Source organism: Bombina bombina, unplaced genomic scaffold, assembly GCF_027579735.1.
Source record: "Bombina bombina isolate aBomBom1 unplaced genomic scaffold, aBomBom1.pri scaffold_504, whole genome shotgun sequence".
Taxonomy (NCBI): Eukaryota; Metazoa; Chordata; class Amphibia; order Anura; family Bombinatoridae; genus Bombina; species Bombina bombina.
The window spans coordinates 56341-81951 of record NW_026511258.1 but is presented as its reverse complement, the minus strand read 5'-3'; the positions used below and the strand labels follow the sequence as shown (position 1 = coordinate 81951).

Sequence of the window (25611 nt, the reverse complement as noted above, 5' to 3'; positions counted from 1 at the left end):
GAGAGAGCATTGTTTGTATAACTCTCAATATAGGGACCGGAGTATGTGATGCACCAACTAGAGAGACAGAGAGAGCATTGTTTGTATAACTCAATATAGGGACCGGTGTATGTGACGCACCAACTAGAGAGACAGAGAGAGAGCATTGTTTGTATAACTCTCAATATAGCGACCTGAGTATGTGACGCACCAACTAGAGAGACAGAGAGAGCATTGTTTGTATAACTCTCAATATAGGGACCGGTGTATGTGACACACCAACTAGAGAGACAGAGCATTGTTTGTATAACTCTCAATATAGGGACCGGAGTATGTGACACACCAACTAGAGAGACAGAGAGAGCATTGTTTGTATAACTCTCAATATAGGGACCGGTGTATGTGACACACCAACTAGAGAGACAGAGCATTGTTTGTATAACTCTCAATATAGGGACCGGAGTATGTGACACACCAACTAGAGAGACAGAGAGAGCATTGTTTGTATAACTCATAATATAGGGACCGGAGTATGTGACGCACCAACTAGAGAGACAGAGAGAGCATTGTTTGTATAACTCTCAATATAGGGACCGGAGTATGTGACGCACCAACTAGAGAGACAGAGAGAGCATTGTTTGTATAACTCTCAATATAGGGACCGGTGTATGTGACGCAACAACTAGAGAGACAGAGAGAGAGCATTGTTTGTATAACTCTCAATATAGGGACCGGTGTATGTGACGCACCAACTAGAGAGACAGAGAGAGCATTGTTTGTATAACTCTCAATATAGGGACCGGAGTATGTGACGCACCAACTAGAGAGACAGAGAGAGCATTGTTTGTATAACTCTTAATATAGGGACCGGAGTATGTGACGCACCAACTAGAGAGACAGAGAGAGCATTGTTTGTATAACTCTCAATATAGGGACCGGAGTATGTGACACACCAACTAGAGAGACAGAGAGAGCATTGTTTGTATAACTCTCAATATAGGGACCGGTGTATGTGACGCACCCACTAGAGAGACAGAGAGAGACGTCTGTATAGCTCTTAACAGGGCCGGCTCCAAGGGGGGGCATTGGGGGCAATGCCCACCCAAATGGAATGCTGTGCCCCCTAAAAAAATATAGATATGATCATATGCTTTAAAAATAATAAATAAAATAATGAATTGTTTTGTAATGCTGCATGCTGGGGGCGGAGTTAGCTGCCGAACTGGGAGGTTGCATCACGCATCTGCAAGGAGCTCCGTGTCTTAACCTCTTATTTGGAATTGGAAGTTAATTAGAGACTTTTTGGACTTGTCTTTAACCCTATTAATTTTACCTAACTATCGTGAGTTACTCATTTAAACAATAGACCATGATAAGAATATGATTGTATCATATAAATATAAGTCTATAAATGGCTACCAGCTTCTATTGACACCTCAAAAGTGAACTGTGATCTTAGGCCCGGCCTAAGATCACAGTGCACTTTTGAGGCGTTGATAGAAGCCGGTAGCCATTTATAGACTTATATTTATATGATACAATCATATTATTATAGGTTCACAGTACATAGGTTGTATTAAGTAGCCTGATATCCATTAGTTATTGCGAAACAGGTATAGCTAAATCTAATCTACAAAATTACCAGTACCTGAAAACCTAGTATCTATCTATTGCAAACAAAGGGGTTAATTGCATTGGGGGGTTTGGGTTCATGGCTGTTTAGGGGACATGATTGAGATTTGAGAATGAGTTTAAGGGATTTTGATCATGGTGATTAAGGGGCGAATTGCTTTTAAGGAGCTATTGCACTGGTGGCCTCAAGTTTAATGGCTCTGTTTTAGTGCACTGCATAGGATTTAGACTTCATTCTTTTACCTAGTGATTTAGCACATATTCTCCAAATGTCAATAGTGGGGGATAAGCCAGCCAGAAGCTACACTTCCCTGCAGAATATGTAGGTCTGCTCTTATTTTGACTGTAAATACATGCCCCCTCGTGAAAATAAAATGCCCCCCATTTAATTCGTTCTGGAGCCGACCCTGGCTCTTAATATAGGGACCGGTGTATGCGACACACCAACTAGAGAGACAAAGAGAGACTTCTGTATAGCTCTTAATTTAGGGACTGGTGTGTGTGACACACCAATTAGAAAGACGGAGAAATAAATATAGCACCATCTGTATAGTATTCACATTAAGGACCAGTGTATATAACACTCCCACTAGAGAGTTAGAGTTGTCTCACACTCACTATAGGGACCAGTGTATATAACACTCCCACTAGAGAGTTAGAATTGTTTGACACTCACTATAAGAAGCGGAGGAGTAGTGTGTTACTTAACCACTAGAGAGAGTACAAGAGAGTGAAAGGCAGAGAGATGAGTCTGTCTGCATAACACCTACTAGGGGCCACACTGCATCTCTCCTCTGCATATTACCTGCCCTTCTTCAGAAGCCAATATCTGCCTAAACCTGGGAAGATTTTATATTCGCTATATTCAGCCTCAAGCACCAGATATGTAGTGATGAGTATACAGGAGGTAGGAGACTAGGGGAGGTCCTATATATGTGTCTGCCTGTATCTCTATGGTTTGCATCACCTGCCATATATAAGTACCACTGTAAGATCATGTATATATGTAGCTAAGGCATGGATCCTCTAAAGGTCATGTATATGTAGTGATGAGTATACAGGAGGTAGGAGACCTATATATGTGTCTGCCTGTGTCTCTATGGTTTGCATCGCCAGTTATATATAAGTACCATTGTAAGATGTTGTATATATCTAGCTAATGGATCCTCTGAAGGTCAGTTTTATGTAGTGATGAGTATACAGGAGGTAGGAGACCTATATATGTGTCTGCCTGTGTCTCTATGGTTTGCATCACCAGTAATATATAAGCACCACTGTAAGATTTTGTATATATCTAGCTAATTGATCCTCTAAAGGTCATGTATATGTAGTGATGAGTATACAGGAGGTAGGAGACCTATATATGTGTCTGCCCGTGACACTATGGTTTGCATCACCTGCCATATATAAGCACCACTGTAAGATGATGTATATATCTTTCTAATGGATCCTCTAAAGGTCATGTATATGTAGTGATGAGTTTACAGGAGGTAGGAGACCTATATATGTGTCTGCCTAATCTAACGAAATAAAATAAATCTTATTAAATAAATTAATCCTATTTAAAGCTAAATACTTACCTGTAAAATAAACCCTAATATAGCTACAATATAAATAATAATTATATTGTAGCTATTTTAGGATTGATATTTATTTTACAGGCAACTTTGTATTTATTTTAACTCGGTACAATAGCTATTAAATAGTTAATAACTATTTAATAGCTACCTAGTTAAAATAAGTACAAAATTACCTGTAAAATAAATCCTAACCTAAGTTACAATTAAACCTAACACTACACTATCAATAAATTAATTAACTAAACTATCTACAATTATCTACAATTAAATCAACTAAAATAAATTACAAAAACAAACAAAAACTAAATTACAAAAAATAAAAAAAAGATTACAAGAATTTTAAACTAATTACACCTACTCTAAGCCCCCTAAAAAAATAACAAAGCCCCCCAAAATAAAAAAATGCCCTACCCTATTCTAAAATAAAAAGTTAACAGCTCTATTACCTTACCAGCCCTTAAAAGAGCCTTTTGCGGGGCATGCCCCAAAGCAATCAGCTCTTTTGCCTGTAAAAAAAACATACAATACCCCCCCCCAACATTACAACCCACCACCCACATACCCCTAATCTAACCCAAACCCCCCTTAAAAAACCTAACACTAAGCCCCTGAAGATCTCCCTACCTTATCTTCACCACGCCGGGTATCACCGATCCGTCCAGAAGAGGGTCTGAAGTCTTGATCCTATCCGGCAAGAAAAGGTCCAGAAGAGGGTCCGAACTCTTCATCCTATCCGGCAAGAAGAGGACATCCGGACTGGTAGACATGTTCATCCAGGCGGCGTCTTCTATCTTCATCCATCCGGTGCGGAGCGGGACCATCTTGAAGCAGCCGACGCGGATCCATCCTCTTCTTCCGGCGACTCCCGACGAATGAAGGTTCCTTTAAGTGACGTCATCCAAGATGGCGTCCCTCGAATTCCGATTGGCTGACAGGATTCTATCAGCCAATCGGAATTAAGGTAGGAAAAATCTGATTGGCTGATTGAATCAGCCAATCAGATTCAAGTTCAATCCGATTGGCTGATTGGATCAGCCAATCAGATTGAGCTCGCATTCTATTGGCTGATCGGAACAGCCAATAGAATGCAAGCTCAATCTGATTGGCTGATTGGATCAGCCAATCGGATTGAACTTGAATCTGATTGGCTGATTCAATCAGCCAATCAGATTTTTCCTACCTTAATTCCGATTGGCTGATAGAATCCTATCAGCCAATCGGAATTCGAAGGACGCCATCTTGGATGACGTCACTTAAAGGAACCTTCATCCATCGGTAGTCGCCGGAAGAAGAGGATGGATCCGCGTCGGCTGCTTCAAGATGGTCCCGCTCCGCGCCGGATGAAGATAGAAGATGCCGCCTGGATGAACATGTCTACCGGTCCGGATGTCCTCTTCCTGCTGGATAGGATGAAGACTTCGGACCCTCTTCTGGACGGATCGGTAATACCCGGCGTGGTGAAGATAAGGTAGGGAGATCTTCAGGGGCTTAGTGTTAGGTTTTTAAGGGGTGTTTGGGTTAGATTAGGGGTATGTGGGTGGTGGGTTGTAATGTTGGGGGGGTATTGTATGTTTTTTTTAAATGCAAAAGAGCTGTTTTCTTTGGGGCATGCCCCGCAAAAGGCCCTTTTAAGGGCTGGTAAGGTAAAAGAGCTGTTAACTTTTTATTTTAGAATAGGGTAGAGCATTTTTTTATTTTGGGGGGCTTTGTTATTTTTTTAGGGGGCTTAGAGTAGGTGTAATTAGTTTAACATTCTTGTAATCTTTTTTTATTTTTTGTAATTTAGTGTTTGTTTTTTTTGTAATTTAGTTTAGTTGATTTAATTGTAGATAATTGTAGATAGTTTAGTTAATTAATTTATTGATAGTGTAGTGTTAGGTTTTATTGTAACTTAGGTTAGGATTTATTTTACAGGTAATTTTGTACTTATTTTAACTAGGTAGCTATTAAATAGTTATTAACTATTTAATAGCTATTGTACCTAATTAAAATAAATACAAAGTTGCCTGTAAAATAAATATAAACGCTAAAATAGCTACAATATAATTATTCGTTATATTGTAGCTATATTAGGGTTTATTTTACAGGTAAGTATTTAGCTTTAAATAGGATTAATTTATTTAATAAGATTTATTTTATTTCGTTAGATTTAAAATAAATTCAACTTAGGGGGGTGTTAGTGTTAGGGTTAGACTTAGCTTTAGGGGTTAATACATGTATTAGAGTAGCGGCGAGGTCCGGTCGGCAGATTAGGGGTTAATACTTGAAGTTAGGTGTCGGCGATGTTAGGGAGGGCAGATTAGGGGTTAATACTATTTATTATATGGTTTTTGAGGCGGGAGTGAGGCGGTTTAGGGGTTAATACATTTATTATAGTGGTGGCATGGTCCGGTCGGCAGATTAGGGGTTAATAAGTGTAGTTAGGTAGCGGCGACGTTGGGGGTGGCAGATTAGGGGTTAATAAATATAATATAGGGGTCGGCGATGTTAGGGGCAGCAGATTAGGGGTACATAGCTATAATGTAGGTTGCGGCGGTGTACGGAGCGGCAGATTAGGGGTTAATAATAAAATGCAGGGGTCAGCGATAGCGGGGGCGGCAGATTAGGGGTTAATAAGTGTAAGGTTAGGGGTGTTTAGACTCGGGGTACATGTTAGGGTGTTAGGTGCAGACTTAGGAAGTGTTTCCCCATAGGAAACAATGGGGCTGTGTTAGGAGCTGAACGCTGCTTTTTTGCAGGTGTTAGGTTTTTTTTCAGCTCAAACTGCCCCATAGTTTCCTATGGGGATATCGTGCACGAGCACGTTTTTGAAGCTGGCCGCGTCCGTAAGCAATGCTGGTATTTAGAGTTGAAGTGGCGGTAAATTATGCTCTACGCTCCCTTTTTGGAGCCTAACGCAGCCCTTCAGAGAACTCTAAATACCAGCGTTGTTTAAAAGGTGCGGGGGGAAAAAAACATGCGTAGCTAACGCACCCCTTCTAACGCAAAACTCTAAATCTAGGGGAGTATATTTTGGTCTCATTATTGGCATTTGGTAAAATGAGCTCTCTGGGTAACTCTTGTAACTAGGTTGCACAATCTTGCACTAGAGTCATTAACTATACTCTATACTCACTATAGAGACTGGTGACATATAGCATTGTCTGTCTAACATTTACCCTTGTAACTGATACTTATTATTTCTGCATGTTTTCAGCTGGTCTGTGGCGCCACCATGAGGAGGTTGATTTGAATGTTGTGCGCCTGTGTTTCCAGGCCTCGTATACGGGGCCAAATGGGCAGAAGATGTTGATGAAGCCTGTACTGTCAGAACCTGTGTATGACAAGAGTGAGTATCTGCCCCTCTCTCACATATCTCTTTATACAGTATCTGATCAGACGTGTGGTGCTGAAATGTCACTAGTATCAAAACTTCACCGGTTATTTTAAAATGTTGTTGAAGGAACTGATTTGCACTGAAATAATGAGCAAAAAAATGCTCTGCAATAATATGTCGTCCAATTACAAAAAAAAAATGTTGTCAATGTGACGCTCTCATTAGGATTAGTATTAGCCTTGTGCATATAAGGTGTTAGGATTAGGGGTTTAGGGTTAAAGGCTAGAATTTAGGCATTACGGCTTGGTTTAAGGAGTTAATGAGATATGGCTAAGGGTTAGAGTTAAGGCATTAATAGTTTAGGGTTAAGAGTTACAGTTAATGTTTAGGATTATGGATAGGGATTAGGTTTATGGCTGGGTTTAGATTTAGGCTTTAGGATACAGTTTATAACTAGGCTTAGGGTTTAGATTTAGGCTTTGGGATACAGTTTATAGCTAGACTTAGGATTTAGATTTAGACTTTGCGATACAGTTTATAGCTAAGCTTAGGGTTTAGATTTAGGGCTTTGGGATACAGTTTATAGCTAGGCTTAGGGTTTAGATTTAGGGCTTTGGGATACAGTTTATAGCTAGGCTTAGGGTTTAGATTTAGGCTTTAGGATACAGTTTATAGCTAGGCTTAGGGTTTAGATTTAGGCTTTGGGATAGAGTTTATAACTAGGCTTAGGGTTTAGATTTAGGCTTTGGGATACAGTTTATAACTAGGCTTAGGGTTTAGATTTAGGGCTTTGGGATACAGTTTATAACTAGGCTTAGGGTTTAGATTTAGGCTTTAGGATACAGTTTATAGCTAGTCTTATGGTTTAGATTTAGGCTTTAGGATACAGTTTATAACTAGGCTTAGGGTTTAGATTTAGGCTTTAGGATACAGTTTATAACTAGGCTTAGGGTTTAGATTTAGGCTTTAGGATACAGTTTATAGCTAGGCTTATGGTTTAGATTTAGGCTTTAGGATACAGTTTATAACTAGGCTTAGGGTTTAGATTTAGGCTTTGGGATACAATTTATAACTAGGCTTAGGGTTTAGATTTAGGCTTTAGGATACAGTTTATAGCTAGGCTTATGGTTTAGATTTAGGGCTTTGGGATAGAGTTTATAGCTAGGCTTAGGGTTTAGATTTAGGCTTTGGGATACAGTTTATAGCTAGGCTTATGGTTTATATTTAGGGCTTTGGGATACAGTTTATATCTAGGCTTAGGGTTTAGATTTAGGCTTTGGGATACAGTTTAGAACTATGCTTATGGTTTAGATTTAGGCTTTGGGATACAGTTTAGAACTAGGGTTAGGGTTTAGATTTGGGCTTTGAGATACAGTTTATAACTAGGCTTAGGGTTTGGATTTAGGCGTTGGGATACAGTTTATAACTAGACTTAGGATTTAGATTTAGGCTTTAGGATACAGTTTATAGCTAGGCTTAGGGTTTAGATTTAGGCTTTGGGATACAGTTTATATCTAGGCTTAGGGTTTAGATTTAGGCTTTGGGATACAGTTTAGAACTACGCTTATGGTTTAGATTTAGGCTTTGGGATACAGTTTAGAACTAGGCTTTGGGTTTAGATATAGGGCTTTGGGATACAGTTTATAACTAGGCTTAGGGTTTAGATTTAGGCTTTGGGATACAGTTTATAACTAGGCTTAGGGTTTAGATTTAGGCTTTGGGATACAATTTATAACTAGGCTTAGGGTTTAGATTTAGGCTTTGGGATACAGTTTATAGCTAGGCTTAGGGTTTAGATTTAGGCTTTGGGATACAGTTTATATCTAGGCTTAGGGTTTAGATTTAGGCTTTGGGATATAGTTTAGAACTACGCTTATGATTTAGATTTAGGCTTTGGGATACAGTTTAGAACTAGGCTTTGGGTTTAGATATAGGGCTTTGGGATACAGTTTATAACTAGGCTTAGGGTTTAGATTTAGGCGTTGGGATACAGTTTATAACTAGGCTTAGGGTTTAGATTTAGGAGTTGGGATACAGTTTATAACTAGGCTTAGGGTTTAGATTTAGGCTTTGGGATACAATTTATAACTAGGCTTAGGGTTTAGATTTAGGCTTTGGGATACAGTTTATAGCTAGGCTTAGGGTTTAGATTTAGGCTTTGGGATACAGTTTATAGCTAGGCTTAGGGTTTAGATTTAGGCTTTGGGATACAGTTTATAGCTAGGCTTAGGGTTTAGATTTAGGCTTTGGGATAGAGTTTATAACTAGGCTTAGGGTTTAGATTTAGGCTTTGGGATACAGTTTATAGCTAGGCTTATGGTTTAGATTTAGGCTTTAGGATACAGTTTATAACTAGGCTTAGGGTTTAGATTTAGGAATTGGGATACAGTTTATAACTAGGCTTAGGGTTTAGATTTAGGCTTTGGGATACAATTTATAACTAGGCTTAGGGTTTAGATTTAGGCTTTGGGATACAGTTTATAGCTAGGCTTAGGGTTTAGATTTAGGCTTTGGGATACAGTTTATAACTAGGCTTAGGGTTTAGATTTAGGCTTTAGGATACAGTTTATAACTAGGCTTAGGGTTTAGATTTAGGCTTTGGGATACAGTTTATAGCTAGACTTAGGATTTAGATTTAGACTTTGCGGTACAGTTTATAGCTAGGCTTAGGGTTTAGATTTAGGGCTTTGGGATACAGTTTATAACTAGGCTTAGGGTTTAGATTTAGGCTTTAGGATACAGTTTATAGCTAGGCTTATGGTTTAGATTTAGGCTTTAGGATACAGTTTATAACTAGGCTTAGGGTTTAGATTTAGGCTTTGGGATACAATTTATAACTAGGCTTAGGGTTTAGATTTAGGCTTTAGGATACAGTTTATAGCTAGGCTTATGGTTTAGATTTAGGGCTTTGGGATAGAGTTTATAGCTAGGCTTAGGGTTTAGATTTAGGCTTTGGGATACAGTTTATAGCTAGGCTTATGGTTTATATTTAGGAATTTGGGATACAGTTTATATCTAGGCTTAGGGTTTAGATTTAGGCTTTGGGATACAGTTTAGAACTATGCTTATGGTTTAGATTTAGGCTTTGGGATACAGTTTAGAACTAGGGTTAGGGTTTAGATTTGGGCTTTGAGATACAGTTTATAACTAGGCTTAGGGTTTGGATTTAGGCGTTGGGATACAGTTTATAACTAGACTTAGGATTTAGATTTAGGCTTTAGGATACAGTTTATAGCTAGGCTTAGGGTTTAGATTTAGGCTTTGGGATACAGTTTATATCTAGGCTTAGGGTTTAGATTTAGGCTTTGGGATATAGTTTAGAACTACACTTATGGTTTAGATTTAGGCTTTGGGATACAGTTTAGAACTAGGCTTTGGGTTTAGATATAGGGCTTTGGGATACAGTTTATAACTAGGCTTAGGGTTTAGATTTAGGCGTTGGGATACAGTTTATAACTAGGCTTAGGGTTTAGATTTAGGAGTTGGGATACAGTTTATAACTAGGCTTAGGGTTTAGATTTAGGCTTTGGGATATAGTTTAGAACTACACTTATGGTTTAGATTTAGGCTTTGGGATACAGTTTAGAACTAGGCTTTGGGTTGAGATATAGGGCTTTGGGATACAGTTTATAACTAGGCTTAGGGTTTAGATTTAGGAGTTGGGATACAGTTTATAACTAGGCTTAGGGTTTAGATTTAGGCTTTGGGATACAATTTATAACTAGGCTTAGGGTTTAGATTTAGGCTTTGGGATACAATTTATAACTAGGCTTAGGGTTTAGATTTAGGCTTTGGGATACAGTTTATAGCTAGGCTTAGGGTTTAGATTTAGGCGTTGGGATACCGTTTATAACTAGGCTTATGGTTTAGATTTCGGGCTTTGGGATACAGTTTATAACTAGGATTAGGGTTTAGATTTAGGGCTTTGGGATACAGTTTATAGCTAGGCTTAGGGTTTAGATTTATGCTATGTGATACAGTTAATAGTTAGGCTTAGGGTTTGGATTTAGGGCTTTGGGATACAGTTTATAGCTAGGCTTAGGGTTTGGATTTAGGGCTTTGGGATACAGTTTATAGCTAGGCTTAGCGTTTGGATTTAGGGCTTTGGGATACAGTTTATAACTAGGCTTAGGGTTTAGATTTAGGCTTTGGGATACAGTTTATAGCTAGGCTTAGGGTTTAGATTTAGGGTTTTGGGATACAATTTATAGTTAGGCATAGGGTTTAGATTTAGGCTTTGGGATACAGTTTATAGTTAGGCTTAGGGTTTAGATTTAGGGTTTGGGATACAGTTTATAGCTAGACTTAGGGTTTAGATTTAAACGTTGGCATACAGTTAATAACTAGGCTTGGGGGAATAAATTTAGGCGTTGGGATACCGTTTTTAACTAGGCTTAGGGTTTAGATTTAGGGCTTAGGGATACAGTTTATAACTAGGGTTAGGATTTAGATTTGGGGCTTTTAGATACCGTTTATAACTAGGCTTAGGGTTTAGATTTAGTCTTTGCGATACAGTTTATATCTAGGCTTGGGGTTTACATTTAGGGCTTTCAGAAAGAGTTTATAGCTAGGCTTAGGGTTTAGATTTAGGCTATAGGATAGAATTTATAGTTAAGCTTAGAGTATAGATTTAGGCTTTGGGATACAGTTTATAGCTAGGCTTAGTGTTTAGATTTAGGGTTGTGGGATACAATTTATAGTTAGGCATAGGGTTTAGATTTAGGCTTTGGGATATAGTTTATAACTAGGCTTAGGGTTTAGATTTAGGCTTTGGGATACAGTTTATAGTTAGGCTTAGGGTTTAGATTTAGGGTTTGGGATATAGTTTATAGCTAGACTTAGGGTTTAGATTTAGACGTTGGCATACAGTTAATAACTAGGCTTGTGGGAATAGATTTAGGCTTTGGGATACAGTTTATAACTAGGATTAGGGTTTAGATTTAGGGCTTTGGGATACAGTTTATAGCTAGGCTTAGGGTTTAGATTTATGCTTTGTGATACAGTTAATAGTTAGACTTAGGGTTTAGATTTAGGCTTTGGGATACAGTTTATAGTTAGGCTTAGGGTTTGGATTTAGGGCTTTGGGATACAGTTTATAGCTAGGCTTAGGGTTTGGATTTAGGGCTTTGGGATACAGTTTATAACTAGGCTTAGGGTTTAGATTTAGGCTTTGGGATACAGTTTATAGCTAGGCTTAGGGTTTAGATTTAGGGTTTTGGGATACAATTTATAGTTAGGCATAGGGTTTAGATTTAGGCTTTGGGATACAGTTTATAGCTTGGCTTAGGGCTTAGATTTAGGTTATGGGATAGAATCTATAGTTAAGCTTAGAGTATAGATTTAGGGCTTTGGGATACAGTTTATAACTAGGCTTAGGGTTTAGATTTAGACATTGGGATACAGTTTATAGCTAGGCTTTGTGTTTAGATTTAGGCTATGGGATAGAATTTATAGTTACGCTTAGAGTATAGATTTAGGGCTTTGGGATACAGTTTATAACTAGGCATAGGGTTTAGATTTAGGGCTTTAAGATAGTTTATAGCTAGGCTTAGGGTTTAGATTTAGGGCTTTTGGGTACAGTTTATAACTAGGCTAAGGGTTTAGAATTAGGCTTTGGGATACAGTTTATATCTAGGCTTAGAGTTTAGATTTATGCTTTGGGATACAGTTTATAGCTAAGCTTAGGGTTTAGATTTAAGCTTTGGGATATATTTTATAACTAGGCTTAGGGTTTAGATTTAGGCTTTGCGATACAGTTTATAGCTAGGCTTAGGGTTTAGATTTAGGGCTTTGGGATACAGTTTATAGCTAGGCTTAGGGTTTAGATTTAGGCTTTGGGATACAGTTTATAGCTAGGCTTAGGGTTTAGATTTAGGCTTTGGGATACAATTTATAACTAGGCTTAGGGTTTATATTTAGGCTTTAGGATACAGTTTATAGCTAGGCTTATGGTTTAGATTTAGGCTTTGGGATACAGTTTATATCTAGGCTTAGGGTTTAGATTTAGGCTTTGGGATACAGTTTAGATCTAGGCTTAGGGTTTAGATTTAGGCTTTGGGATACAGTTTATAGCTAGGCTTAGGATTTAGATTTAGGCTTTGGGATAGAGTTTATATCTAGGCTTAGGGTTTAGATTTAGGCTTTGGGATACAGTTTATAGCTAGGCTTAGGGTTTAGATTTAGGCTTTGGGATACAGTTTATAGCTAGGCTTAGGGTTTAGATTTAGGCTTTGGGATACAGTTTATAGCTAGGCTTAGGGTTTAGATTTAGACATTGGGATACAGTTTATAGCTAGGCTTAGTGTTTAGATTTAGACTATGGGATAGAATTTATAGTTACGCTTAGAGTATAGATTTAGGGCTTTGGGATACAGTTTATAACTAGGCATAGGGTTTAGATTTAGGCTTTGGGATACAGTTTATAGCTAGGTTTAGGGTTTAGATTTAGGTTTTGGGATACAGTTTATATCTAGGCTTAGGGTTTATATTTAGGGCTTTGGGATACAGTTTATATCTAGGCTTAGGGTTTATATTTAGGGCTTTGGGATACAGTTTATAGCTAGGCTTAGGGTTTAGATTTAGGCTTTGGGATACAGTTTATAGCTAGGCTTAGGGTTTATATTTAGGGCTTTGGGATACAGTTTATATCTAGGCTTAGGGTTTATATTTAGGCTTTGGGATACAGTTTATAACTAGGCTTAGGGTTTAGATTTAGACATTGGGATACAGTTTATAGCTAGGCTTAGTGTTTAGATTTAGACTAGGGGATAGAATTAATAGTTACGCTTAGAGTATAGATTTAGGGCTTTGGGATACAGTTTATAACTAGGCATAGGGTTTAGATTTAGGGCTTTGGGATACAGTTTATAACTAGGCTTAGGGTTTAGATTTAGACATTGGGATACAGTTTATAGCTAGGCTTTGTGTTTAGATTTAGGCTATGGGATAGAATTTATAGTTACGCTTAGAGTATAGATTTAGGGCTTTGGGATACAGTTTATAACTAGGCATAGGGTTTAGATTTAGGGCTTTAAGATAGTTTATAGCTAGGCTTAGGGTTTAGATTTAGGGCTTTTGGGTACAGTTTATAACTAGGCTAAGGGTTTAGAATTAGGCTTTGGGATACAGTTTATATCTAGGCTTAGGGTTTAGATTTAGGCTTTGGGATACAGTTTATAGCTAGGCTTAGGGTTTAGATTTAGGCTTTGGGATACAGTTTATAGCTAGGCTTAGGGTTTATATTTAGGGCTTTGGGATACAGTTTATAGCTAGGCTTATGGTTTAGATTTAGGCTTTGGGATACAGTTTATAGCTAGGCTTAGGGTTTAGATTTAGGCTTTGGGATACAGTTTATAGCTAGGCTTAGGGTTTAGATTTAGGCTTTGGGATACAATTTATAACTAGACTTGGGGTTCAGATTTAGGCTTTGGGATACAGTTTATAGCTAGGCTTAGGGTTTATATTTAGGCTTTGGGATACAGTTTATATCTAGGCTTAGGGTTTATATTTAGGGCTTTGGGATACAGTTTATATCTAGGCTTATGGTTTAGATTTAGGCTTTGGGATACAGTTTAGAACTAGGCTTATGGTTTAGATTTAGGCTTTGGGATACAGTTTATAGCTAGGCTTTGGGATACAGTTTATAGCTAGGTTTAGGGTTTAGATTTAGGCTTTGGGATACAGTTTATAGCTAGGCTTAGGGTTTAGATTTAGGCTTTGGGATACAGTTTATAGCTAGGCTTAGGGTTTAGATTTAGGCTTTGGGATAGAGTTTATATCTAGGCTTAGGGTTTAGATTTAGGCTTTGGGATACAGTTTATAGCTAGGCTTAGGGTTTAGATTTAGGCTTTGGGATACAGTTTATAGCTAGGCTTAGGGTTTAGATTTAGGCTTTGGGATACAGTTTATAGCTAGGCTTAGGGTTTAGATTTAGACATTGGGATACAGTTTATAGCTAGGCTTAGTGTTTAGATTTAGACTATGGGATAGAATTTATAGTTACGCTTAGAGTATAGATTTAGGGCTTTGGGATACAGTTTATAACTAGGCATAGGGTTTAGATTTAGGCTTTGGGATACAGTTTATAGCTAGGTTTAGGGTTTAGATTTAGGTTTTGGGATACAGTTTATATCTAGGCTTAGGGTTTATATTTAGGGCTTTGGGATACAGTTTATATCTAGGCTTAGGGTTTATATTTAGGGCTTTGGGATACAGTTTATAGCTAGGCTTAGGGTTTAGATTTAGGCTTTGGGATACAGTTTATAGCTAGGCTTAGGGTTTATATTTAGGGCTTTGGGATACAGTTTATATCTAGGCTTAGGGTTTATATTTAGGCTTTGGGATACAGTTTATAACTAGGCTTAGGGTTTAGATTTAGACATTGGGATACAGTTTATAGCTAGGCTTTGTGTTTAGATTTAGGCTATGGGATAGAATTTATAGTTACGCTTAGAGTATAGATTTAGGGCTTTGGGATACAGTTTATAACTAGGCATAGGGTTTAGATTTAGGGCTTTAAGATAGTTTATAGCTAGGCTTAGGGTTTAGATTTAGGGCTTTTGGGTACAGTTTATAACTAGGCTAAGGGTTTAGAATTAGGCTTTGGGATACAGTTTATATCTAGGCTTAGGGTTTAGATTTAGGCTTTGGGATACAGTTTATAGCTAGGCTTAGGGTTTAGATTTAGGCTTTGGGATACAGTTTATAGCTAGGCTTAGGGTTTATATTTAGGGCTTTGGGATACAGTTTATAGCTAGGCTTATGGTTTAGATTTAGGCTTTGGGATACAGTTTATAGCTAGGCTTAGGGTTTAGATTTAGGCTTTGGGATACAGTTTATAGCTAGGCTTAGGGTTTAGATTTAGGCTTTGGGATACAATTTATAACTAGACTTGGGGTTCAGATTTAGGCTTTGGGATACAGTTTATAGCTAGGCTTAGGGTTTATATTTAGGCTTTGGGATACAGTTTATATCTAGGCTTAGGGTTTATATTTAGGGCTTTGGGATACAGTTTATATCTAGGCTTATGGTTTAGATTTAGGCTTTGGGATACAGTTTAGAACTAGGCTTATGGTTTAGATTTAGGCTTTGGGATACAGTTTATAGCTAGGTTTAGGGTTTAGATTTAGGCTTTGGGATACAGTTTATAGCTAGGCTTAGGGTTTAGATTTAGGCTTTGGGATACAGTTTATAGCTAGGCTTAGGGTTTAGATTTAGGCTTTGGGATAGAGTTTATATCTAGGCTTAGGGTTTAGATTTAGGCTTTGGGATACAGTTTATAGCTAGGCTTAGGGTTTAGATTTAGGCTTTGGGATACAGTTTATAGCTAGGCTTAGGGTTTAGATTTAGGCTTTGGGATACAGTTTATAGCTAGGCTTAGGGTTTAGATTTAGACATTGGGATACAGTTTATAGCTAGGCTTAGTGTTTAGATTTAGACTATGGGATAGAATTTATAGTTACGCTTAGAGTATAGATTTAGGGCTTTGGGATACAGTTTATAACTAGGCATAGGGTTTAGATTTAGGCTTTGGGATACAGTTTATAGCTAGGTTTAGGGTTTAGATTTAGGTTTTGGGATACAGTTTATATCTAGGCTTAGGGTTTATATTTAGGGCTTTGGGATACAGTTTATATCTAGGCTTAGGGTTTATATTTAGGGCTTTGGGATACAGTTTATAGCTAGGCTTAGGGTTTAGATTTAGGCTTTGGGATACAGTTTATAGCTAGGCTTAGGGTTTATATTTAGGGCTTTGGGATACAGTTTATATCTAGGCTTAGGGTTTATATTTAGGCTTTGGGATACAGTTTATAACTAGGCTTAGGGTTTAGATTTAGACATTGGGATACAGTTTATAGCTAGGCTTAGTGTTTAGATTTAGACTATGGGATAGAATTAATAGTTACGCTTAGAGTATAGATTTAGGGCTTTGGGATACAGTTTATAACTAGGCATAGGGTTTAGATTTAGGGCTTTGGGATACAGTTTATAACTAGGCTTAGGGTTTAGATTTAGACATTGGGATACAGTTTATAGCTAGGCTTTGTGTTTAGATTTAGGCTATGGGATAGAATTTATAGTTACGCTTAGAGTATAGATTTAGGGCTTTGGGATACAGTTTATAACTAGGCATAGGGTTTAGATTTAGGGCTTTAAGATAGTTTATAGCTAGGCTTAGGGTTTAGATTTAGGGCTTTTGGGTACAGTTTATAACTAGGCTAAGGGTTTAGAATTAGGCTTTGGGATGCAGTTTATATCTAGGCTTATGGTTTAGATTTAGGCTTTGGGATACAGTTTATAGCTAGGCTTAGGGTTTAGATTTAGGCTTTGGGATACAGTTTATAGCTAGGCTTAGGGTTTATATTTAGGGCTTTGGGATACAGTTTATAGCTAGGCTTAGGGTTTAGATTTAGGCTTTGGGATACAGTTTATAGCTAGGCTTAGGGTTTAGATTTAGGCTTTGGGATACAGTTTATAGCTAGGCTTAGGGTTTAGATTTAGGCTTTGGGATACAATTTATAACTAGACTTGGGGTTCAGATTTAGGCTTTGGGATACAGTTTATAGCTAGGCTTAGGGTTTATATTTAGGCTTTGGGATACAGTTTATATCTAGGCTTAGGGTTTATATTTAGGGCTTTGGGATACAGTTTATATCTAGGCTTATGGTTTAGATTTAGGCTTTGGGATACAGTTTAGAACTAGGCTTATGGTTTAGATTTAGGCTTTGGGATACAGTTTATAGCTAGGCTTTGGGATACAGTTTATAGCTAGGTTTAGGGTTTAGATTTAGGCTTTGGGATACAGTTTATATCTAGGCTTAGGGTTTATATTTAGGGCTTTGGGATACAGTTTATATCTAGGCTTAGGGTTTATATTTAGGGCTTTGGGATACAGTTTATAGCTAGGCTTAGGGTTTAGATTTAGGCTTTGGGATACAGTTTATAGCTAGGCTTAGGGTTTAGATTTAGGCTTTGGGATACAGTTTATAGCTAGGCTTAGGGTTTAGATTTAGGGCTTTGGGATACAGTTTGTATCTAGGCTTAGGGTTTACATTTAGGCTTTGGGATACAGTTTATAGCTAGGCTTAGGGTTTAGATTTAGGCTTTGGGATACAGTTTATAGCTAAGCTTAGGGTTTAGATTTAGACATTGGGATACAGTTTATAGCTAGGCTTAGTTTTTAGATTTAGACTATGGGATAGAATTTATAGTTACGCTTAGAGTATAGATTTAGGGCTTTGGGATACAGTTTATAACTAGGCATAGGGTTTAGATTTAGGGCTTTAAGATAGTTTATAGCTAGGCTTAGGGTTTAGATTTAGGGCTTTTGGGTACAGTTTATAACTAGGCTAAGGGTTTAGAATTAGGCTTTGGGATACAGTTTATATCTAGGCTTATGGTTTAGATTTAGGCTTTGGGATACAGTTTATAGCTAGGCTTAGGGTTTAGATTTAGGCTTTGGGATACAGTTTATAGCTAGGCTTAGGGTTTATATTTAGGGCTTTGGGATACAGTTTATAGCTAGGCTTAGGGTTTAGATTTAGGCTTTGGGATACAGTTTATAGCTAGGCTTAGGGTTTAGATTTAGGCTTTGGGATACAGTTTATAGCTAGGCTTAGGGTTTAGATTTAGGCTTTGGGATACAATTTATAACTAGACTTGGGGTTCAGATTTAGGCTTTGGGATACAGTTTATAGCTAGGCTTAGGGTTTATATTTAGGCTTTGGGATACAGTTTATATCTAGGCTTAGGGTTTATATTTAGGGCTTTGGGATACAGTTTATATCTAGGCTTATGGTTTAGATTTAGGCTTTGGGATACAGTTTAGAACTAGGCTTATGGTTTAGATTTAGGCTTTGGGATACAGTTTATAGCTAGGCTTTGGGATACAGTTTATAGCTAGGTTTAGGGTTTAGATTTAGGCTTTGGGATACAGTTTATATCTAGGCTTAGGGTTTATATTTAGGGCTTTGGGATACAGTTTATATCTAGGCTTAGGGTTTATATTTAGGGCTTTGGGATACAGTTTATAGCTAGGCTTAGGGTTTAGATTTAGGCTTTGGGATACAGTTTATAGCTAGGCTTAGGGTTTAGATTTAGGCTTTGGGATACAGTTTATAGCTAGGCTTAGGGTTTAGATTTAGGGCTTTGGGATACAGTTTATAGCTAGGCTTAGGGTTTAGATTTAGGGCTTTGGGATACAGTTTGTATCTAGGCTTAGGGTTTACATTTAGGCTTTGGGATACAGTTTATAGCTAGGCTTAGGGTTTAGATTTAGGCTTTGGGATACAGTTTATAGCTAAGCTTAGGGTTTAGATTTAGACATTGGGATACAGTTTATAGCTAGGCTTAGTTTTTAGATTTAGACTATGGGATAGAATTTATAGTTACGCTTAGAGTATAGATTTAGGGCTTTGGGATACAGTTTATAGCTAGGCTTAGGGTTTAGATTTAGGCTTTGGGATACAATTTATAACTAGGCTTAGCGTTTAGATTTAGGCTTTGGGATACAGTTTATAGCTAGCCTTAGGGTTTAGATTTATGCTTTGGGATACAGTTTATAGCTAGGCTTAGGGTTTAGATTTATGCTTTGTGATACAGTTAATAGTTAGACTTAGGGTTTAGATTTAGGCTTTGGGATACAGTTTATAGCTAGGCTTAGGGTTTAGATTTAGGCTTTGGGATACAGTTTATAGCTAGGCTTAGGGTTTAGATTTAGGCTTTGGGATACAGTTTATAGCTAGGCTTAGGATTTAGATTTAGGCTTTGGGATAGAGTTGATATCTAGGCTTAGGTTTTAGATTTAGGCTTTGGGATACAGTTTATAGCTAGGCTTAGGGTTTAGATTTAGGCTTTGGGATACAGTTTATAGCTAGCCTTAGGGTTTAGATTTATGCTTTGGGATACAGTTTATATCTTGGCTTAGGGTTTAGATTTAGGCTTTGGGATACAGTTTATAGCTAGGCTTAGGGTTTAGATTTAGGCTTTGGGATACAGTTTATAGCTAGGCTTAGGGTTTAGATTTAGGCTTTGGGATACAGTTTATAGCTAGGCTTAGGGTTTAGATTTAGGCTTTGGGATACAGTTTATAGCTAGGCTTAGGGTTTAGATTTATGCTTTGGGATACAGTTTATATCTTGGCTTAGGGTTTAGATTTAGGCTTTGGGATACAGTTTATAGCTAGGCTTAGGGTTTAGATTTAGGCTTTGGGATACAGTTTATAGCTAGGCTTAGGGTTTAGATTTAGGCTTTGGGATACAGTTTATAGCTAGGCTTAGGGTTTAGATTTAGGCTTTGGGATACAGTTTATAGCTAGGCTTAGGGTTTATATTTAGGGCTTTAGGATACAGTTTATATCTTGGCTTATGGTTTAGATTTATGCCTTTGAGATACAGTTTATATCTAGGCTAATGATTTAGATTTACGGCTTTGGGATAGAGCTATAAAATACTACTATATGAGCAATATAATTCTATAAATATTTCTGTAGCTTCTATAGAGCTGTATTACTTTTACGATGAATAACACTGTGTGCCCTACTCATGTCCCCAACGCTACAGAAGTTGCCAGTACTTTACAAACAAATTACACTGTTATTAATCAGCACTGCGGAGTCTGTTGGCACTTTATAAATAAAGAAGAATAATAACAATTAATACAGACAGGTACAAGGTTTGTTGCTGCTATATCTGTAACCACAAGCACTATGTGTCTTTACCTCTAGAGTCAACAAATACCTCTGAACTTCGCATCTACCGCATGAACAAAGAGTATGGAAAGTGCTCGGGGGGCGAAGAGCTTTATATTCTGTGTGACAAGGTGCAGAAAGGTGAGGGGTAAATTCTCTAGTGAGGGGCAAACATTGTGCATCAGAGGAAAAGTGCCAGGGAGCTCAAAAAGATATTTACACACTGAGGGTATAAGGGAAATAGTTATTTACACACTGAGGGTATAAGGGGAATAGTTATTTACATACTGAGGTTATAAGGGGAAATAGTTATTTACACACTGAGGGTATAAGGGGAAATAGTTATTTACACACTGAGGGTATAAGGGGAAATAGTTACTTACACACTGAGGGTATAAGGGAAATAGTTATTTATACACTGAGGGCATAAGGGGAAATAGTTATTTACATACTGAGGGTATAAGGGAAATAGTTATTTATACACTGAGGGTATAAGGGGAAATAGTTATTTATACACTGAGGGTATAAGGGAAATAGTTATTTACACACTGAGAATATAAGGGAAATAGTTATTTACACATTGAGGGTATAAGGGAAATAGTTATTTATACTATGAAGGTATAAAGGGGAAATAGTTATTTACACACTGAGGGTATAAGGGGAATAGTTATTTACATACTGAGGTTATAAGGGGAAATAGTTATTTACACACTGAGGGTATAAGGGGAAATAGTTATTTACACACTGAGGCCTAGATTTGGAGTTTGGCGGTAGATGGGCTGTTAACGCTCCGCGGGTTTTTTTCTGGCCGCACCATAAAATTAACTCTGGTATCGAGAGTTCAAAAAAATGCTGCGTTAGGCTCCAAAAAAGGAGCGTAGAGCATTTTTACCGCAAATGCAACTCTCGATACCAGAGTTGCTTACGGACGCGGCCAGCCTCAAAAACGTGCTCGTGCACGATTCTCCCATAGGAAACAATGGGGCTGTTTGAGCTAAAAAAAAACCTAACACCTGCAAAAAAGCCGCGTTCAGCTCCTAACGCAGCCCCATTGTTTCCTATGGGGAAACACTTCCTACGTCTGCACCTAACACTCTAACATGTACCCCGAGTCTAAACACCCCTAACCTTACACTTATTAACCCCTAATCTGCCGCCCCCGCTATCGCTGACCCCTGCATATTATTATTAACCCCTAATCTTCCGCTCCGTAAACCGCCGCAACTTACATTATCCCTATGTACCCCTAATCTGCTGCCCCTAACACCGCCGACCCCTATATTACATTTATTAACCCCTAACCTGCCCCCCACAACGTCGCCGCCAGCTACTTACAATAATTAACCCCTAATCTGCCGACCGCAAAGCGCCGCCACCTACGTTATCCTTATGTACCCCTAATCTGCTGCCCCTAACACCGCCGACCCCTATATTATATTTATTAACCCCTAATCTGCCCCCCTCAACGTCGCCGACACCTGCCTACACTTATTAACCCCTAATCTGCCGAGCGGACCGCACCGCTACTATAATAAAGTTATTAACCCCTAATCCGCCTCACTAACCCTATCATAAATAGTATTAACCCCTAATCTGCCCTCCCTAACATCGCCGACACCTAACTTCAATTATTAACCCCTAATCTGACGACCGGAGCTCACCGCTATTCTAATAAATGGATTAACCCCTAAAGCTAAGTCTAACCCTAACACTAACACCCCCCTAAGTTAAATATAATTTAAATCTAACGAAATTAATTAACTCTTATTAAATACATTATTCCTATTTAAAGCTAAATACTTACCTGTAAAATAAATCCTAATATAGCTACAATATAAATTATAATTACATTGTAGCTATTTTAGGATTAATATTTATTTTACAGGTAACTTTGTAATTATTTTAACCAGGTACAATAGCTATTAAATAGTTAAGAACTATTTAATAGTTACCTAGTTAAAATAATTACAAAATTACCTGTAAAATAAGTCCTAACCTAAGTTATAATTAAACCTAACACTACCCTATCAATAAATTAATTAAATAAAATACCTACAATTACCTACAATAAAACCTAACACTACACTATCAATAAATAAATTAAATACAATAGCTACAAATAACTACAATTACATAAACTAACTAAAGTACAAAAAATAAAAAAGAACTAAGTTACAAAAAATAAAAAAATATTTACAAACATAAGAAAAATATTACAACAATTTTAAACTAATTACACCTACTCTAAGCCCCCTAATAAAATAACAAACACCCCCAAAATAAAAAAATGCCCTACCCTATTCTAAATTAATAGAGTTAAAAGCTCTTTTACCTTACCAGCCCTGAACAGGGCCCTTTGCGGGGCATGCCCCAATAAAATCAGCTCTTTTGCCTGTAAAAAAAAACATACAATACCCCCCCCCCCCAACATTACAACCCACCACCCACATACCCCTAATCTAACCCAAACCCCCCTTAAATAAACCTAACACTAGCCCCTGAAGATCTTCCTACCTTGTCTTCACCATCCAGGTTCACCGATCCGTCCTGGCATCCGGTGCTGAAGAGGTCCAGAAGAGGCTCCAAAGTCTTCCTCCTATCCGGCAAGAAGAGGACATCCGGACCGGCAAACATCTTCTTCCAAGCGGCATCTTCAATCTTCTTCCATCCGGTGCGGAGCGGGTCCATCTTGAAGCAGCCGACGCGGATCCATCCTCTTCTTCCGGTGTCTCCCGACGAATGACGGTTCCTTTAAGGGACGTCATCCAAGATGGCGTCCCTCGAATTCCGATTGGCTGATAGGATTCTATCAGCCAATCGGAATTAAGGTAGGAATATTCTGATTGGCTGATCGGAACAGCCAATAGAATGCGAGCTCAATCTGATTGGCTGATTGGATCAGCCAATCGGATTGAACTTGATTCTGATTGGCTGATCCCATCAGCCAATCAGAATATTCCTACCTTAATTCCGATTGGCTGATAGAATCCTATCAGCCAATCGGAATTCGAGGGACGCCATCTTGGATGACGTCCCTTAAAGGAACCGTCATTCGTCGGGAGACACCGGAAGAAGAGGATGGATCCGCGTCGGCTGCTTCAAGATGGACCCGCTCCGCACCGGATGGAAGAAGATTGAAGATGCCGCTTGGAAGAAGATGTTTGCCGGTCCGGATGTCCTCTTCTTGCCGGATAGGAGGAAGACTTTGGAGCCTCTTCTGGACCTCTTCAGCACCGGATGCCAGGACGGATCGGTGAACCTGGATGGTGAAGACAAGGTAGGAAGATCTTCAGGGGCTAGTGTTAGGTTTATTTAAGGGGGGTTTGGGTTAGATTAGGGGTATGTGGGTGGTGGGTTGTAATGTTGGGGGGGGGGTATTGTATGTTTTTTTTTACAGGCAAAAGAGCTGATTTTATTGGGGCATGCCCCGCAAAGGGCCCTGTTCAGGGCTGGTAAGGTAAAAGAGCTTTTAACTCTATTAATTTAGAATAGGGTAGGGCATTTTTTTATTTTGGGGGTGTTTGTTATTTTATTAGGGGGCTTAGAGTAGGTGTAATTAGTTTAAAATTGTTGTAATATTTTTCTTATGTTTGTAAATATTTTTTTATTTTTTGTAACTTAGTTCTTTTTTATTTTTTGTACTTTAGTTAGTTTATGTAATTGTAGTTATTTGTAGCTATTGTATTTAATTTATTTATTGATAGTGTAGTGTTAGGTTTTATTGTAGGTAATTGTAGGTATTTTATTTAATTAATTTATTGATAGGGTAGTGTTAGGTTTAATTATAACTTAGGTTAGGACTTATTTTACAGGTAATTTTGTAATTATTTTAACTAGGTAACTATTAAATAGTTCTTAACTATTTAATAGCTATTGTACCTGGTTAAAATAATTACAAAGTTACCTGTAAAATAAATATTAATCCTAAAATAGCTACAATGTAATTATAATTTATATTGTAGCTATATTAGGATTTATTTTACAGGTAAGTATTTAGCTTTAAATAGGAATAATGTATTTAATAAGAGTTAATTAATTTCGTTAGATTTAAATTATATTTAACTTAGGGGGGTGTTAGTGTTAGGGTTAGACTTAGCTTTAGGGGTTAATCCATTTATTAGAATAGCGGTGAGCTCCGGTCGTCAGATTAGGGGTTAATAATTGAAGTTAGGTGTCGGCGATGTTAGGGAGGGCAGATTAGGGGTTAATACTATTTATGATAGGGTAAGTGAGGCGGATTAGGGGTTAATAACTTTATTATAGTAGCGCTCAGGTCCGCTCGGCAGATTAGGGGTTAATAAGTGTAGGCAGGTGTCGGCGACGTTGTGGGGGGCAGATTAGGGGTTAATAAATATAATACAGGGGTCGGCGGTGTTAGGGGCAGCAGATTAGGGGTACATAAGGATAACGTAGGTGGCGGCGCTTTGCGGTCGGCAGATTAGGGGTTAATTATTGTAAGTAGCTGGCGGCGACGTTGTGGGGGGCAGGTTAGGGGTTAATAAATATAATATAGGGGTCGGCGGTGTTAGGGGCAGCAGATTAGGGGTACATAAGTATAACGTAGGTGGCGGTCGGCAGATTAGGGGTTAAAAAAATTGAATCGAGTTGCGGCGATGTGGGGGGACCTCAGTTTAGGGGTACATAGGTAGTTTATGGGTGTTAGTGTACTTTAGAGTACAGTAGTTAAGAGCTTTATGAACCGGCGTTAGCCCAGAAAGCTCTTAACTACTGACTTTTTTCTGCGGCTGGAGTTTTGTCGTTAGAGCTCTAACGCTCACTTCAGAAACGACTCTAAATACCGGAGTTAGGAAGATCCCATTGAAAAGATAGGATACGCAAATGGCATAGGGGGATCTGCGGTATGGAAAAGTCGCGGCTGAAAAGTGAGCGTTAGACCCTTACCTACACGACTCTAAATACCGGCGGTAGCCTAAAACCAGCGTTAGGAGCCTCTAACGCTGGTTTTCACGGCTACCGCCGAACTCTAAATCTAGGCCTGAGGGTATAAGGGGAAATAGTTACTTACACACTGAGGGTATAAGGGAAATAGTTATTTATACACTGAGGGCATAAGGGGAAATAGTTATTTACATACTGAGGGTATAAGGGAAATAGTTATTTATACACTGAGGGTATAAGGGGAAATAGTTATTTATACACTGAGGGTATAAGGGAAATAGTTATTTACACACTGAGAATATAAGGGAAATAGTTATTTACACACTGAGGGTATAAGGGGAACTAGTTATTTACACACTGAGGGTATAAGGGAAATAGTTATTTACACACTGAGGATATAAGGGAAATAGTTATTTACACACTGAGGGTATAAGGGGAAATAGTTATTTACACACTGAGGGTATAAGGGGAATAGTTATTTACATACTGAGGTTATAAAGGGAAATAGTTATTTACAC

The 25611-nt window shown here is 38.1% G+C and overlaps 1 protein-coding gene across 3 annotated transcripts in view; it reads left to right on the top strand.

The window, feature by feature from the left end:
- RELB (RELB proto-oncogene, NF-kB subunit) overlaps nt 1-25611 on the top strand; it is a 223108-nt gene that overhangs the window by 175348 nt on the left and 22149 nt on the right. For all 3 annotated transcript variants that reach the window (XM_053696513.1, XM_053696512.1, XM_053696514.1), the window contains 2 exons: nt 6388-6519; nt 20231-20335. In XM_053696513.1, coding sequence (XP_053552488.1) covers nt 6388-6519; nt 20231-20335 — 237 coding nt within the window. The remainder of the gene's footprint in view (nt 1-6387; nt 6520-20230; nt 20336-25611) is intronic.